The sequence below is a fragment of the Phascolarctos cinereus genome, unplaced genomic scaffold (genome assembly GCF_003287225.1).
Source record: "Phascolarctos cinereus isolate Bilbo 61053 unplaced genomic scaffold, phaCin_HiC Scaffold_3;HRSCAF=262, whole genome shotgun sequence".
NCBI lineage: Eukaryota > Metazoa > Chordata > Mammalia > Diprotodontia > Phascolarctidae > Phascolarctos > Phascolarctos cinereus.
Genome location: NW_027555736.1, coordinates 230,671,872 through 230,689,413, shown reverse-complemented (window position 1 = coordinate 230,689,413; position 17,542 = coordinate 230,671,872). Strand labels below are relative to the sequence as shown.

General features: G+C 40.6%; 1 protein-coding gene across 1 annotated transcript in view; it reads left to right on the top strand.

Annotated features, from left to right (window-relative positions):
- The window catches only part of RGS6 (regulator of G protein signaling 6), a 647,960-nt gene that overhangs the window by 549,420 nt on the left and 80,998 nt on the right, over positions 1-17,542 (top strand). Inside the window, 1 exon segment of the mRNA XM_020986371.2 lies at positions 6,475-6,600. Within this exon segment, the coding sequence (XP_020842030.2) occupies positions 6,475-6,600 (126 nt within the window).

Here is a 17,542-nt window from a genome sequence, read left to right as displayed (position 1 = left end):
TATACTAGATAACTGGTATCTGCCTAAGGCATTCATACTATAGTACCCAACCAGATTATTGTTTCAGTTAAATTTAATCTTATTAGGTAGCAAGATCTTTTTGTATCCTAGATCTGCCCAGGATCCATCATATTAACCACCACTTTCAGCTTTTGGGCATTTGCAAATTTGACAAGCATGCCTTTGCCTTGCTCCATCAAAATAATTCATAAAAATGTTGAGCAACACAGCGCCAAGGCCATATCCCTAGGGCATTGCTCTCAAAACCTCCCTCCTAGTGGCCATCAACCTATCAGTGACTATTCTCTGGACCTGGGCATTCAGTAAGCTCTGAATCTACCTAATCGTGCTGTCATCTAGGCTCTCTCTTTTCTATTGTATCTAGAATGTTGGCATGAGGATTTTTGTGAAGTGCTTCCCCTGATCTACCAGTCTAGTTAGTCTAACCTCAAAGAAAAAGGAAATGAGGTTCATCTGGCATGATCTGTTTTCAAGGAAGCCGTATTGGGAGAATTTACTCAAAAGATGCTCCACAGGTTGAATCAACAAGAATTGGGTAGCCGAATAGATATGAGAGGAAAAATTGAAGATAATCAGGAAAATGAATGTAGTGGTTCCATTAACAAAACAGTGTGATCAGAAGGAGAATAAGGAATAACAAGAAAGATAAATGTGGTTTCTCATATGTTAAGTTTGAGGTGGGGGTGGACATTCAGATAGTGATGGCTTATAAGCAGTTGGCAATGGGATCTGGAATTCAAGAGAAACGTCAGGGATGGAAATGAAGTTTTAAAAATTATTTAGTGTTTCATTTTCCCCAATTACATGTAAAAACAATTTTTAATATTGTTTTTAAAATTTTGAGTTCCAAATTCTGTCCCTCCCCACTGCCCTCATTGAAAAGACAAGCAATTTGATATAGGTTATACATATGTAGTCATGCAAAACATATTTCCATATTAGTACTGTTGTATAACAAAATATAGATTAAAAAAACAAGAAAAATAAAGACAGTAAAAATGCTTCAATCTGTATTCAGACTCCATCAATTCTTTCTCTGGGGATGGATAGCATTTTTCACCACAAGTCCTTCAGAGTTGTCTTGGATCATTGTATTGCTGAGAATAGCTAAGCCATTCACAGCTGGTCATCTTACAATATTGCTGTTGCTGTGTAGAGTGTTATCCTGGTTCTGCTCATGTCACTTTGCATGAATTCATGTAGATTTTAGAAATGAAGTTTCATAAGTCACCTGCATAGAGGGAATAGGTGAAGTGGCAGAAGTCAATAAGATCATTAAGGTATATAGAAAAAGAATGGAAGAGTGCCCAGGACAAAACCCTGGGGAGCATATACATTGAGCATTCAGAAAGAGGAAATAGAACTAGTGAAGTAGATAGAGAAGGGCTTAGCTAGGTGGAAGAAGAACCAGGAGAGGGTGATGTCTATGAAGTCAAGGAAGGGAAGACTATCCAATGGGAAAGGTTGGTCAACTTTGTGAAATTCTGCAAAAGTCAAGAAGGATAAATACTATAAAAGGATATTGGATTAAATGATTAGGAATATCATCATTGGTGATGTTTGAAAGAGCAGTTCCAATTGATTAGTGGGAGTAAAAGGTTTTTAAGAAGTTGGGAAATGGGTAGTAAAGAAGTAGAAACATCAAGTACAGAAGACTTTTTGAGGAGTTTAGCAGTAAAGGGGAGGAAAGATGTGGAAACAAAAGTTAATGGAATACGAAAAATCAAAGGAAAGCATTTTTAGAATTGGAGACCCATGCATTTTCTCAGCAGATGAGAAGAGGAGTTTGAAGATGTAGGAGAAAGAGAGGATGTCTGTTGGAGGTATGAGTGTGGAAAAGGAAAGATGGGTCTAGGGTCAAAGAACCAGGGTTCAAATCTTGTATCTGATGCTAACCACTTCTGTGAAGTAGGGCAAGTCATTTGGTCCTCAGTTTCCTTATCTGTAAGATGAGAGGATTGGTTAGATGGCCTTTGAGGTCCCTTCAGGCTCTAAATCTGTAAGCCTATGAGTTGGATAAAGACCATAGGTCAAGGAATTAGCCTTAGGTCACTTCAGTTGTAAGAAGGAAGGGAGAATGGATGATAATGCTGAAAAGTGTAAGGGAATTAAGGAGGGGGATCTAAGAGAACTCTCTGGCAGGTGGTCTCAGACAGCTGTCAGTGGAATAGTGAACTTGGTTACTTTCTAAGTGTCAGAAGGTAGGAATATGGTTAGGCTGTTGAAGAGAATGGAATTGGTTTGCAATGGTTGCTATGGTTCACTAGAAAGAAAAAAGACAAGTGTAAAGTAGCAGGCAGAATCAAACTGAGATTATACATCAGAAATTTGTATTGGGTGAAATCTGCTGTATTATTCAACTACCTTCCGTAATGCCCAGCAGCCTGGGAATAGGGATGAGAAAGCAGAGACAAGATGGGTACATGAAAAATTGTTTAAGGGCATTACAGGACTAGTCACAAAGCACCATATGATTGATCACCAATGGACAATAAATGCTACAAGCTCATATGGGTGTTCAAATACCTGTAGTTGGAGTTTAGGGGAGGGAAGTTTATCATGTAGGGCATCCAATGAGTCCTGTAACCAACCACGCATCCCAGTTTTATAGGATTTGGCATTCTTCAAACACACACACACACACACACACACACACACACACACACGCAGCCATGTGCTACAGTGAATAGAACACTGGGCTTGAATCAGGAAGACTCATCTTCATGAATTCAAATATGGCCTTAGACACTTACTACCTGTATGGCCCTGGGCAAGTCACTTAATCCTGTTTGCCTCAGTTTCCTCATCTGTAAAATAAGATGAAGAAGGAAATGGCAAACCACTCCAGTATCCTTGCCAAGAAAACTCCAAATGGGATCACGAAGAGTTGGACTCGACTGAAAACAACTCATCAACAACAACACTATATACATGTTTGTGAGTCCTTTAGTACTAATTATCTATGTTCCTTTCCTAGATTACAAGGCTGATCATCCTACTCTAAATAAGGATTGTGCCTTCAATACTAGGCAGTTGAGGTGGGAACTGCCTTCTGAATGTATTTGGAGGACTTAGGGCCAAGTATTCTGACTTGAATCTAGGGAACTCTAACTTAAAAACTCTTTTGATGACTGACTGTTCTCAGAACCTGTTGTGAATTTCCAGGTGCATGAGCACCATTGATGAACACAGAGAGGTACTTTCCTATGAAGGCACAAGGTTCACATTATGACTCTTGAGTGTGAGCTCTTGTTCTCACTGAAGAGTATCATTGCTTTTTCCCCAATGTTTCCGGTTTCATCACTATTATTGATTCCCAGCCTTTCTGGATCACCACAACCACCATTGCCTGTACAAAACCAAATAAATAAACCAAAAAAATGGTGTTGTTCTTTGTACAAAAGATTGTTTTAGCTGTTCAAACCACCTACTATGGCCTAGGCATGTGCTAAGTGCTAGGAATACAAAGAATGGCAAAAAAGGCATTAATTGTTATCTCTGTACCAGAGAGTGACCCCGGAGACTGACAGTTCTTTCCCTCTGCATGCTGGCTTCAATTTGCTGCTGCAGCTGTTACCAGATGTTGCTGTCACTGTTGTAATTCTATCTCTGAGACTTATCAGAGTCTGCCTGAAACTTTCATTCAGACTACAAGCACCCAATGACATCCACACCAGAGCTTGTATTCTGAACTCAAATGGTTTAATGGTCTTATGCTACCCAAGTTTCTAAAATTATTGGTAGCTTTAGACCCAAAGGCATTTCTTTAAAAAAAAAAAAACAGTCTTCTTTATCACCCCCGAAGCCATTTAATGGGAATTATGCCTTGGAGTAAGTTTAGAAAAAAAGTTCTAGATCCAAATTCCCATCTCTCTGGCATTGGCCCACCTAGGTTATTCATTTAGCTACTGGTTTATTTGTTTGTTTCTTTGTGCTGCAAACTTGTGATTTCATTGGCGTAGACAACTATTGGTGGTAAGGAAACTCCCTCTACCCATACAGGTCAGCAGCTGCTTTGTCATGTATGGTCACAGAGGCTTGTTTGCAGAGCTGGGAGGTTAAGCTATGCCCAGGTTCACACAGCTAATGGTGTCAGGAGTGGAACTCAAACCCCCTTCTTCCTGATTTCAAGACCACCTCTCTGCTTTTGCACTGTCTTTTCCAGCTTGGTATTTTGAAGGTAAATGGTATAAGCACAGGTTATCTGTGATTTGATGGAGTTTCTTTTTCTGTTGCAATGAGCTCCGTGCTCAGAGGATTGCACCTCAACTTCCTCCCTTTTAGAATTGCTTCTTTGATGTTCTTTGTGGCTTGCACACATACACACATATAACACACACACACACATATACACATATGTGCATATATATATATAATATATATATATATACACGTACACATACACACACACCTCACAACAGAGCTGTCATTGGCAATTTTTGCACCTGAGGCAAGTAGCACAAACTGAGTCCGTGACAAGCAGCATAAAGTGGGATGGTGGGTGTGGGGCAGGGAGAGTTTGGCTAAGGAGGACTTCCCCAAGAGTGTGCCCACAGAGGGAGGAAGCAAGCTGTAATACCTTCCTATTTTAACTGTTCATGCCAATTAGATACTGAGTTCTGATATTTCTAAGCTGCTAAAGGACTGCAGAGATAGTAAGTACCCCTTAAATTCAATGTCCTGGGACAAAGCTATAGTTTTCATACCTTAATTATGGCCCTCCCTCAAAGTCTATGTTCTAGGTTGGTCAGTTGGTCAACCAATGTTTGTTAAGCACCTGTGCCCCAGGTGGGCAGCTGGATGGTGTAGGAGTGGCCAGGAGTTAGGAAGATCTGAATTCAAATCTGGCCTCAGATACTTACTAGCTTTGTGACCCTGGGCAAGTCACTTCACCCCTATTTGCCTCAGTTCCCCGTATGTAAAATGGGGTCATGCTGGAGAAGGAAATGTCAAACCACTCCAGTATCTTTACCGAGAAAACCCCATGGACAAAGTCCATGGGATCATGAAGAGTCACACAGGACTGAACAAGTTAATATGTCTCATGCACTGTGCTAAGTGCTAATGATACAAAGAATGGAAAAAGAAGGTCTCTTCCATCACAATGGGGGAGATTACATGTAAAAAATTGCATATAAAGAAGACATAGACGGGATAAGTTGGAAATAATCAAGAGAAGGTGCTAGAATTCAAAGGGATTAAAAAAGATTTGGGGCAGCTAGGTGGCTCAGTGGGTAGATTAACTGGCCTGGAGTCAGGAAGAACTGAGTTCAAATCTGGCTTAAGACACTTACTAGCTGTGTGACCCTGGACAAGTCATTTAACTCTGTTTGCCTCCATTTTTCATCTGTAAAATGAGCTGGAGAAGGAAATGGAAACAACTCCAGTGTCTTTGCCAAGAAAACCCCAAATGAGGTCATGAAGAGTTAGACATGACTGAACAACAGAACAGTGAACAAGGAAAGGCTTCCTGCAGAAGATGAGATTTTAGCTGGGACTTGAAGAAAGCTGGGGAAGTTAGGAGGTGGAGATGAGGAGTGAGAACATTCCAGTCATGGGAGACAGCTAGTGAAAATCTCCGGTCAGGAATGGAGGGTCTTGTTTGAAGAACAGCAAGAATGCCAATGTCACTGATTTGAAGAGTACATGAGGAGACAGGTGGTATAAGGTAGAAGAAGACTGGGAGGGTTCTGACGGGTTTCAGAGGCCAGAGGATTTTGTATTTGATCCTCGAGGTCCTAGGGATGCACTGGAGGTTATTGAGAACGAGCAGGGGTGACATGGTCAGACCTGTGCTTTAGGAAGATCAATTTGACAGCTGAGAGGAGGAGGGATTGGAGTGGGGAGAGACTTATGGCAGACAGATCAACTAGACTGCTACAGCCTAAATCAGAGAAAGGGGTATATGCAAGATGTATTACAAAGGTAAAATTGACAAGCTTTGGCAACAATTGGATATGGGGAGTATTGCTAGAGAGTCCAGAGTCAAAGATGATACCTAGGTTGTAAGCCTGGGGAACTGGGAAGATGGCAGTGCCCTAGACAGTAAGGGGAAAGTTTGGAAATAGGGGAGAGTTTTAGGTAAATGATGAGTTCAGTGTGGGTCATACTGAGTTTAAGATATCCATGGGACATCCAGCTTAAGATGTCTAATATTATTTGGAGATATGATATTGGAGATCAGCATAAAGGTTAGGGCAGGATAAGCATATCGATGGTAATTAAATCTATGGAAACTGTTGAGATCACCTTGTGAAATAGTATAGAGGGAGAAGAGAAGAGGATCAGAACAGTGGAAAATGCCACTGATTTCTAAATGTATAAAGCTCACAATTGCATTGGACGTCCAGCCCATTTGGAATATTGATCCATATATGTATGACACATGCTTTTTCCTTCCATTTATCTTTTTTTTTCTAAAAAGACAAACAAATAAATCCTTTATTCTCAAAGCAAAGAGCCCAGCCAACAACGTGTAAAGAGATGGGGATTCTCCATTGATGAGGTACTAAAGGACCAAGTCGGGCGAGACCAGTTCCTTCGTTTTCTGGAGTCGGAATTCAGTTCAGAAAACCTCAGGCAAGTCTCTGACAAGTTTGGAACTGTGTGCATAGTGTATGTGAATGAATAGATTTGCAGGATCTCTCTCTCTCTCTCTCTCTCTCTCTCTCTCTCTCTCTCTCTCTCTCTCTCTCTCTCTCCCCCTCTCCCTCTCGATCCTCCTTATCCTTCCCATTTTCGTTCTCTCCCTTCTTTTAATCCCCAAAATATATATAAAATATATTAATTATATTATGGTTTAAATAAGCAATTGTTATAACTGTTTAGCTTATTTTAATTACTTCCCATCACATCTCACATCACATCATATCATACCTAGCATTGTGCCTTAACCATAGTAGCTATGCTCAATAAATGTGGAAAGGTGGAAGGGAAATGACATTTATTAAGCACCTACTATGTGCTGGACACTGTGCTCAGCACTTTACAAATATTATTTCATTTTATTATTTATTGATTTGAATTAACAAGTCCTACATAGAATGATTTTTCTTCAAATTCAGCAATACCTAGAAACTTTAAAGAGTAGAATTCACATTTCCATCAATTGAGGAATGGCTAAACAAGTTATGGCATATGATTATAATGGAATACATACATTTGTGCTATAAGAAATAATGAAGGAGATGGTTTCAGAAAAACCTTGAAAGTATTATATGAGCTGATGCAAAGTAAAGGGAGCAGAACTAGGAGAGCATTGGACACAGTAGCAGCCATATTTTTGTAACGGTAATTAACTGTGGAAGACTTAGCTACTCTGATCAAAACAGTGATCCACAATAATTCCAAAAGACTCATGATGAAAGGACTGATGAGCTCTGAGTGCAGATTGAAGCATTTTTTCACATTCTTTGTGTTTATTGCTTTTTTCGCAACATGGCTGTGGAAATATGTTTTGCATAACTTCATATGTATAATCAATATCTTATTTCTTGCCTTCTTGCTGGATGGAGGAAGGTATGGAAGGCGAGAGAAAATTTGAAGCTAAAAATAAAAATAAAAACAAGAAGAAGAAGTAGTAATCACATTTCAGCACCCCTAATTTTTAAATGCAAAATCCAGTTTGTTGCTTCAGAATTAAGATCATCTGAAATCATCAACAATTTAACAAGCATCACCTTGATCACTTAGTGGACAGCAAGTACTCTGTGAGCTGCTGAGAAGACCAAAACTAGACTTGGTCTTGCCCTCAGGAAGCTTCCATCTTGTTGGAGGGATGGTAGATTAGAGAGTAAAACAAAATACCATGTAATTAAAGTGCTAAATTATATGGCACAGATTACAAGTACTACACCATAAGGATCTGAAATTGCATAAGGCCAAGTCCTAAGAATTGCCTGAGGCATGTAGAGGTTAAGCGACTTTCTCTAATAGGCAGGAGATTTGAACTCAGCTCTTTCTTATTCTGAATCCAGCATTCTATCCAATATATGCCTGCCTCATCTACTACAAATGTTAGAGAAGTTTATGAAAGGGAAAAAAGCAACAAGTAATAGAAGGAGACTTCATGGAAGAAACAGTACTAGATCTGAAAGCTGAAAGCATAGGTTTAGAGATTCAAGATAGATGACATATAGACCATTTATTGAATTTAAAAGTTCTTCTAAGGACCAATCTACATCAACCAACATGGTGCCTTTGCACATACTCAAGATAGTAGGATGAAAATGTTTATTTCAAAGTAAAATTATATCTTCTTGTAATTAGTTATATATAAAGTGCATTTGCACAATTAGGAAAAATTATAGTAAATTAGAGCAAATTTATTTTTTAAAAAATATTTTAAAATTCTTGTATAAGTCAACACAATTGACTACTTCTTGTGGTAAATACTTACTATGAGCCATACACTGTGCTAAGCACTAGGAATATAAATATAAGAAGGAAGACAGCCCCTACCCTCAAAGAGCTTTCATTCTAATAAGGGAAGACCACACATAGAGGGATATCTGGAAGTGGGGTGTGGGAGAAGAAATGCTTCGTTTCTTTTTTCTTGGTGTTTTTTTTTTGACAAAGGGATCAGAATACTGTGTAATTTTCCCTCTGTTCAATTGAATTCAAATTAGCAAACACTTTTTAGCAGGAAGAGCAGAGATTTCTTAGGGTGACAATGTGGCAGGCAAGGAAAAAAAGAAGGAAAATCCAGTGTGAGTCAAAACAAGAATGAGGACAAACATGGCTGGCTAAAATGGTGATTCCCTAAGAGAGAGCCACCAATGTAGACAGAGGGCCTCAAGGTGGAGGTTTGACGAGGCGAGGAGGAAAATGGGTATTCTATACAAGAGAAATGGGACAGAAGAAGCACAGAAATGGGACTCCCCTGTGCCATTGTGTCTCAGAAGGAAGTGTTTATTGTGCATAATATGAATAAACGTAAATCAATGTTATGTCTTTATATACAGACATGCATATATCATAACCTGGGTTACACTGACTATTTGATTTCTGAGGATACTGAAGCATTATGCTGAATAAGTCTTTGATGGTTGTCTAAAAGTCCCAATTAAGTACCTCAAGTTTAAAGCCACTGGCCTTCCCCACTCCCCATCACAGCAGCAGAGTTGCCTAGCATGCAGTCATCAGAGGCTGGGGGATGCTTTGGAAGGTGAAACCATTGTGGGGCCTGAGAGGCAGAGCAACAGCATTGCAGTCAGCCTCAGCAGGGTCTGCTTGAGTGTTGAGCGTGGGGGGGAGGGCTTACAATGCTACTCAAGGGTCATTTCAGCCCCAGGCCCTGTCCACCTGCTGTCCATTTAATCAGTCCCTTGAGTACCCCCTTCCCCTTCCAGATCCCCATGATAACTTGCTGTAGGGTTTTCACTGACCTACGGCTTTTCATCCTTACAAGGTAGGAACTCCGTAAACAGCCACATCCTGTACCCTGTATCCCTCTGTGCACTATTATGGGGTGGCTGAAGTATTACATTATTGTGAAGGGCGCAGAAATGGGAGTGTGTGCTGGCTCAGCTGTTTCTGGGTCCAGTTGGGGCCCTTGCACTCTAAATGAGAAACATAATTTTATTCTTTACCCAGGAAAGCTCTGGGTGTAACTGAAACCACATATTAGTTCAGATTAGTTTCATGAAATATGCCGTGCGCTTAAACCCCGGCGTGGGGCAGGAGAGTCTGTCTCTGCCAGGTGTTCAGACACTCATCCTTCTCAAATGAATCCAAAGGGGACCATAACTGGAAAATCAAGCCACTGCCTCTGTGTGTCACTGCCAGCCCTTTTCTCCCATGCTAAGAAGGGCTCCATTTAACCTTGAGCCAAGCTGGGTGTGTGTGTGTGCGTGTGTGTGCATGTGTGCGCATGCACACACACTCAGGAGGGCTTGTGAATGTGCGTGGACTTCCGTGTGCTCAGCGTGGATGTGTGTGGAGAGAGAATGATAACCCTGAGTTAGAAAGGGTCTTCTAATGATCCCTGACAGGAACAATGTTCTAGAAAATGGAACAGCTGGAGTTGAGAAATTCCCCTAAGAGCTATTAACATTCTCTCAGGGGTCCCAAATTCCATCGCTATTCCCACTACCTTCAAGAGAATTGGTTATCTGGGGAGAAGCTCAATTTACAGTCACTCATCATTGAGACTCTTCTGGTTACCAGGAACAATGCAGATTTTTTCCTCTTCTGAGATTTTCATGTTCTCTGCTTCCCAGCTCACCAAGTCTTTCCCTTTGTTCTTAATAATACAAAAGACTACACATCAGGCCCCCTGTTAAGACCCTTATTTATAAGTGAGCAGGAACTTTTTGAAAATGTGGACATTTGGGGGTTTTTCCTTTTTTTCTTTTTTAAAATATTATTGAAATTTTTAATATTGTCTCCCCCTGAATAGTCTCTCCCTGGTAGCCAAGAAGTATACCCATAAGCTGACACTTTGGCTATGTCTAACAGCATATGCTTCATTCCGCAGCTGTGGTTTGCCCCCTCTTTGCTGAGAGAAGGGAGACAGTTTGCATCCTCAGTCGGCTGAAATCAAAATGGTTCATTGTATGCATCTGAGTTCTCCTGTCTGTTAGTGTTGTTTCCTTTGCATCACTGTGTGTTGTGTCCCTGTGTATATAATTCTCTTGGTTCTCCTTACTTCACTTACTAAGTTTCTCTGGATTCTTCATAACTATCATTTCTTATGGCAATAATAAGATAATACAGCACTATATTCATATGCCATAATGTATTCAGGCACTCTCTAGTTAATGGATACCAGGTTTTTTACTACCACTGCCACACACATGCGCACACACGCGTGCACACACACACACACGCTGTCACTGCAAATATTTTGGTATACATGGAACTGTTCCCTCTGTATGAGCTGCTTGATAAATGCTTGAGAAGTTGATAAATGCCCAGCAGTGATATTACTGGGTCAAAGGAGTGTGTGTGTGTGTGTGTGTGTGTGTGTGTGTGTGTGTGTGTGTGTGTGTATGTAATAAAGAGGGGAGGAGGGGGAGAGAGAGAGAGACAGAGAGACAGAGAGACAGAGAGACAGAGAGAGAAGTTTAGCTACTCTTCTAACATACTTCCATGATGGTTGAACCAATTCATAACCATGACAACAGTGTATTATGGTGCCTGTATTCTTACAGCCCCTCCAACAATGACTATTTCCATTTTTTCTTTTGTTATCTTTGCCAATTTACTGTGAGATGAAGCCTCAGAGTTGCAGATCCATGTATTTTCCATACAAATACAAGATGATCCTAATGGTTTTCAAAGGTCTGGGTGATGCATTGGAAAGTTTATGTTGCAGTGATTATTAAATAGGCTTAGATTTTCTAGACCTAGAAATGGAAATCCTTGCTATGAACTATTTCTAAGAGTGCCTACAAAATGAGCATGGACTGGGAAGTATTCATTGGAAAAATAGTGAGATCTGCTTTATGAGAAAATGACTTCTTCAGATCAGTGTACACCACATTATCATTTCTGGTAGCATTTCAGAAATGAAACCTACTGCCATCCAAACCTGCTTCATACAGCTTAACTAATGCTGGCTATATACCCCTCCCGAGCAAAGCCAGGTGCAGTTGCTTTGAAGGTGTGGCTGCCAGTTTTTTAATTTCCAGCCATGTTTGGGAGTGCAGAATGGAGGTTGAAAAAGGATACAATGCTCCCACCATTATAAACCAAACTTGTTTTTATTTGTTATAGGAATGTCTAGGACACTTGATTTATGGTGTGTTTTGAAGTCATAGCTGAGTGAAAAGCAATATGACATGCCATATGGTGGGGGATGGAAATGGTGGGGTGGGAGAAGGAAGCACTAGACTCTAGGCCTGGGTTCAGGTTCTCACTCGGGGCTATTCATTATAGATAAGTCTCTGCGCCTCAGCTTCCTCATCTGTAAAAATGGCACAAGGAACAATATTTGTAGCTGTCAAGACTTGTACGTATATCAGTTAATAAAAAAAATTTGTTAACTGTTTATTATGTACCAGGCATTCTGAATGTTGTACACTAGTGATACAAAGACAAAAATAAAACAGTCCCTGCCTTCAACTAACTTATATTCTATAAAAACTTTTGTATGTGAATTGTGTTATCTTTTAACTTTTCTTCTCAATGGCCCTGTGAGATTAGGGAGCATTAGGGCAGTTAGGGAGCTCCGTAGTGCATAGAGTATCATGCCTAGAGTCAGGAAGACTCCTCTTCCTAAGTTCAAATCCAGCCGCAGCCATTTAGTAGTTGTGTGACCCTGGGCAAGTCACTTTACCCTGTTTGCCTCAATTTCCTCATCTGTAAAATGAGCTGGAGAAGAAAATGGAAAACCACTCCAGTATCTGTGCTAAGAAAACCCCGAAAGAAGTCATGAAGAATCAGACATGACTGAAAAGAAAAATAACTAAACAGCAACATTGTCCCCAGGAAGTACGGGGATAAGCAAATACATTTTTTTCCTTGCCAGTGTAAGCGGTTCTTTTTTTTTGAGGGCAGGGGTTGTCCCTCTTCCTTCATGCCAGAATACCTAATGCTTACTATTGACTGTGACCATCTAGGAGCTCCAGTTAAAACTCAGAGGTAATTTTTTGCTTGGCTCCCTGAAACATATTCCCACCTCTGAAGTTAATGGGACCACCTTTTGCAGATCAGGCTAGCAACCTCCCATAATCTAAAACATGAACAGAAATTAGATCTGTCTTCCTTGTACAGTGGAAAAGATGGCTAGGTTTAGAGCCCACAGATCCTAGGTTCAAATAAATCCTACCTGTGCGCTCTTGGGCAAATCATTGAACTTCCTCGTACCTCAGTTTCTCACCTGAAAAAATGGGTTGAGTGGGATCTCTTTCAATCCAAATCTATATTTCTTTCCCTTTCAGTATTTTCATGACAGGAAGATCAAAACACTTTATAATTTCCCCCCTCTTCAATTGAATTTAAATTAGCAAACTCTTGTTAAGTGCCTACTATATGCAAGACACAGAGTAGGTAGTGTAGAAATCAACAGTACTAGGTGCTGCAGATATTAACCTGAAAAACAATAGGATCTCTGCCCACAGGGAGTTCTCACTCTGGTAAGGGAGGATAGATAGATAGATAGATAGATAGATAGATAGATAGATAGATAGATAGATAGATAGATAGATAGATAGATACATACATACATAGATACAAAGATACATGCATAAATACATAGATACATAGATGATACATAGATACATAGATGGATAGATAGATGGATACATAGATGGATACATAGATAGATACATAGATATAGATACATACATATATAGATACATACATAGATACATAGATGCATAGATACATAGGTAGATAGACAAATATATATATACACATATATACGTATATATGCATATATACATATATGTGTATATATATATGTATATATAGCATGTACTGATATTTATAATTCTGGGTAGAGTGATTGTTATAAATGATTGTTGACTGATGGGGCAGAGGAGAGATGCAGGCAAAATGCTTTAGGAAAATTTGAGGAGAGATCAATTTCAAGTTGGGGGATCATGGAAGAGGTCTTGAAGGAAAAGAAGAGTTTTGATAGAATGAGATGAAACAGGATTGGAATGGCCTATGTCAGAACTCAACAGAGAAGCAGGAGATGGCACAACAGATTCAGGGAATAGCTGTAACTCATTATGGCCAGACTGAGTCCATAAAGGAGAATAACGTAACATAAAGCCACAAAGGTAGGTTGGAATGAGATCGTAGAAGGCCTTCTATGCCAAGCTAAATAGTTCTACATATTCTTCTCTCTGTCTTCTCATTTTGGTTTTCTCTTGCTTAGCACAATGTGTAAGATGGCAGGGCATGAGTTAAAACATCCAAACAGGCAGGAAAGAGAACCCCTTACATTTTTTATGAGCTGTTCCATCTCCTGGGAGAATGGAGTTGTTCTTCTAACCTGCAGATTGATTACCCCTGTTCCACACGATGTCAGCGGAAAGAAGAAGCAATTAAGAGCATGGGGGAAGCTCCAAGTTTACCCCCTCAGAGAAGCAAACTAGCACAGGGACCCCAGAGTCCTGTCAAGACCACAGAGTATACTCTGTGCCCAGTGGAATTTGTGCCTAGCCCAAATATGACCAATAGTTACAGAGATGAGAAAAAAGTGGTAAGACTCTGAAACATTTCAGCCATGGCCAGGTAAATGGAACTAAGCATCCATTCACATCACAATCACAGGTGACATTTATATACATTATTAAGGCTGGCAAGAGGAAGCTAGGTGGTGCAGTAGATAAAAGCACTGGGCTAGGAATCAAGAAGACTCACCTTTCTAAGTTCAAATTCGGCCTTAGACACTTACTAGCTATGTGACCCTGGGCAAGTCACTTCACCCTGTTTTCCTCAGTTTCCTCATCTGTAAGATGAGCTGGAGAAGAAATGGCAAAACACTCCAGTATCTCTGCCAAGAAAATCCCAAATGGGGTCTCAAAGTGTCACATGCAACTGAAAGGACTTACTAGTATAATTAAGGTTGACAAGCACTTTATGCAACTGTTTGATTCTCGGGGCAGCCCTGTGAAGTAGGTGCTATGACTATTCCCACTTGATAGATGAGGTAACAGAGAATCACATCCTTGATATTGCTATGAAAGGTTCCAGACACACGGAGACAGACCGGTGGTTCAAGTTCAGTCCAGTCTGCTCATGTCCAGGTTTAGCCAGCAGAGGGCGTGGAAACTCTTTTTCTTATAAAGGAGTTTGCTTACCTTGGGAACTAGGCTGAGGACTTCCGTAGCTGCAGAAGCAGTTTTACACACTCCAGTGCCTGGTTAGGAAAAATGCTGTGAGCCAGGAGCTCTCCCATTGTACCAGGCAGACCTTCCTGGCAGCATTTTCAGAACTGCCAGCCACCATGGGGAGCTCCTAATTCTGTAACCAGTTTTAAAAGCCACCTCCTGTGGCAAGGAGCCAGCCTGGGAGGAAATGAAAGGCTGGCTCTGAACTTGGCTTGATCCTGCCTGTGTGGATGTTTAAATTTCTGTCCCTGTGTTAATGGTATTTGTCCTTAGACTATCTTCCTCCCAGCCTCCCTTCCCTGCCCTCTCCCCAAAAGGTTTCTTTGGAGTCCTGGATTTTGTGTTCATTGGCAATGACTCCAAGAAGGGAAGGACAGGTGGTTCTCCGTGATACCGATGCGTCTTTGTAGCTCACCAGTTGTACGAGGCAGGCCTTCTGCATTAAGTAGAAGAGGCTTAGTGCTGGGCGGTTGGCTTTTCTGCCGCTGATTCCCTGCTGACATTCTAGGGAGAGGAAGATACCTGCAGTCCTTTGATAAGAGCTGAATGTGAAGGAAACCAGGACCATGCCTCCCCTAACCCATCAGGCACTGAAAGAGTAGCTCTGTTATCCTTTCAGTGGGAATATTTGCCCGGGAGCTGAGAGTTTAGAGATTCAGGGTTCTGAGGGTCCCAGCTCAGGACTGTGGGGCTCGAAGATAGCACAATAAAACCACAGCTCCAGCCCTGAATTTCAAATCAAGCAAAGACTCCTTTGAAGTCATGGCCAGATGCCATTTTGACAGCTTTGTCAATGTGACCAGAGCCCAGATGCGGCAGGTCACCTCAGGGGAATGCAGGCAGCTGACAGGAGAGCGCCCATGACATGTGCTGCGAGGAGAGCCCAGCAAAGAAATGCCAGGGAAAAGGGACCCATGCAGCCATTTCCAGTTCTCCTTTTGTGGTACAATTTTTATCCCTTACATCATTATGACTTTGGGTTCCAATAGACATTTTGAATTTCATTATTTTTTTAAAGATTATTTTAAAATTCATAGTTAGATGAAAAATTGGACCTTCATTCCCTAGGGTTATATAGCACCCCATACAGAATCTCCCAGAAAACAGAGAGCAGTGGGGCAGTCTCTAACAACAGGAGACAGGCAAAGGGCAAGAGCAGTCTGGTCCTTTGCTTCTTCTAAAGGTCTTCCCAGAAGACCCAGTAGTCCTTCCAGGGCACAAGGGAACAGAAAATTGCACAAAATGAATGCCTTCTTGGGACTGTAATGAGGATAGGAAATGATCCAGATGTCCCCCATTTGTGTGAGAAATTGCACAGCCCCGGCCGGCTTTGGGAAGAATGCCTGCATTAATGATGCCGACTGCAGTGGCCCAAAGGAAGTTTGTCCTTTAGCATCCGAGCACTGACTCAGTTTTCCTTCCCAGGTTTGTAACCTTAGCCTCTCCCATAATCAGTTATCAACTTGTGTCTGTCTTACTTATGTTACATCTAACATCTCTTTTATTCGTTCCCTTCTCTCCACTCATGTAGCCCCTATCCTAGTTCAGACCCTCATTTTCTCTCACCTTAACAGTTGCAGTTATCTCCTAAATGGTCTCTCTGCTTCAAGTCTCTTCATCGCTCCCACCCAAATTGATATTCCTAAAACAGAAATCTGACCGTTGTTGCTCCCCTCCCTCAAAAAAAAAAAAATATGGTCACTGACTCCCTATTGCCCCTAGGAAAAATTTAAAATCTTCCACCTATATTTAAAGTTCTTCATTTCTCGGGTCCCAATCTATACTTCCTTTTGTGAATTCTCAATTCTAATGAAACTGGCTTGACAGCCAGTTCTTCAAAAACAACATGCTACTTCCTTCCCCTCTGCCTTTGTACAAACAGTCCCATCGTCTGGAATGAACTTCTTTCTCAGCTCTACCTCCTATAATTCCTAGCTTCCTGTAGAGTATAGCTCAGAAGCTACCTCCTGTATGAAGCCTTTCCTGAACCTCCGGGTGTTTGCATTCTCTTCCCCTTGCATTTCTTATATTTTACTTCACATATGTTTGATATTACTTATCTGTGTAGCCATCATCTCTCTCTTTAGAATGTAAACTTCTTGATGTCAGGACCATTTTTTCTTTCTATTTCTTTCTATACTATGCATATAGTAAGTAGTAAACATTTGTTGAATTTAATTGAAGGGGAAGTCTTTTTTTGTATCTGGAGGCATTATCAGATAAGGAGCAGGACAACAGTGATTCTAGCATTCTGCATTATGTGGCTCAAAACCGGTCAGTGATGTAATCTTTTTGAGGCCTGTTCTCTAGGACCCTTTCTGGTCCTTTAGAGAAATATTGCTAGTTTTTTTTTCTTTTCCTGTTTAATAGGATTTTAATTTGAATTATTTTGTTATTCTGAACATGGCAAATATCAACATTAACATATTCATATACAAAGAATAGAAAATGAGGGTTGTATGTGAACCGCAAACCTGTATATTAAATAGCTTGATTTTTTTAAAAAAAAGCTATATAACAAATTCAGTACATTAGTTGCAAGACTGTCCTGCTTATATGTGTTCCCCTTGAGAAGACTCCCTTCTATTCTGTGAATTTTAAAAAAATGTTCCAATGGTACTCTAATTTCTTTTCTTTTTGGTTTCACCATAACTACCTCCCCACCCCAACTCTTCTGTCTCCCAAACAAAAAGTTTTCCCTTAGAAAAAAATTAGGCATAGCCAAGAAAAACAAA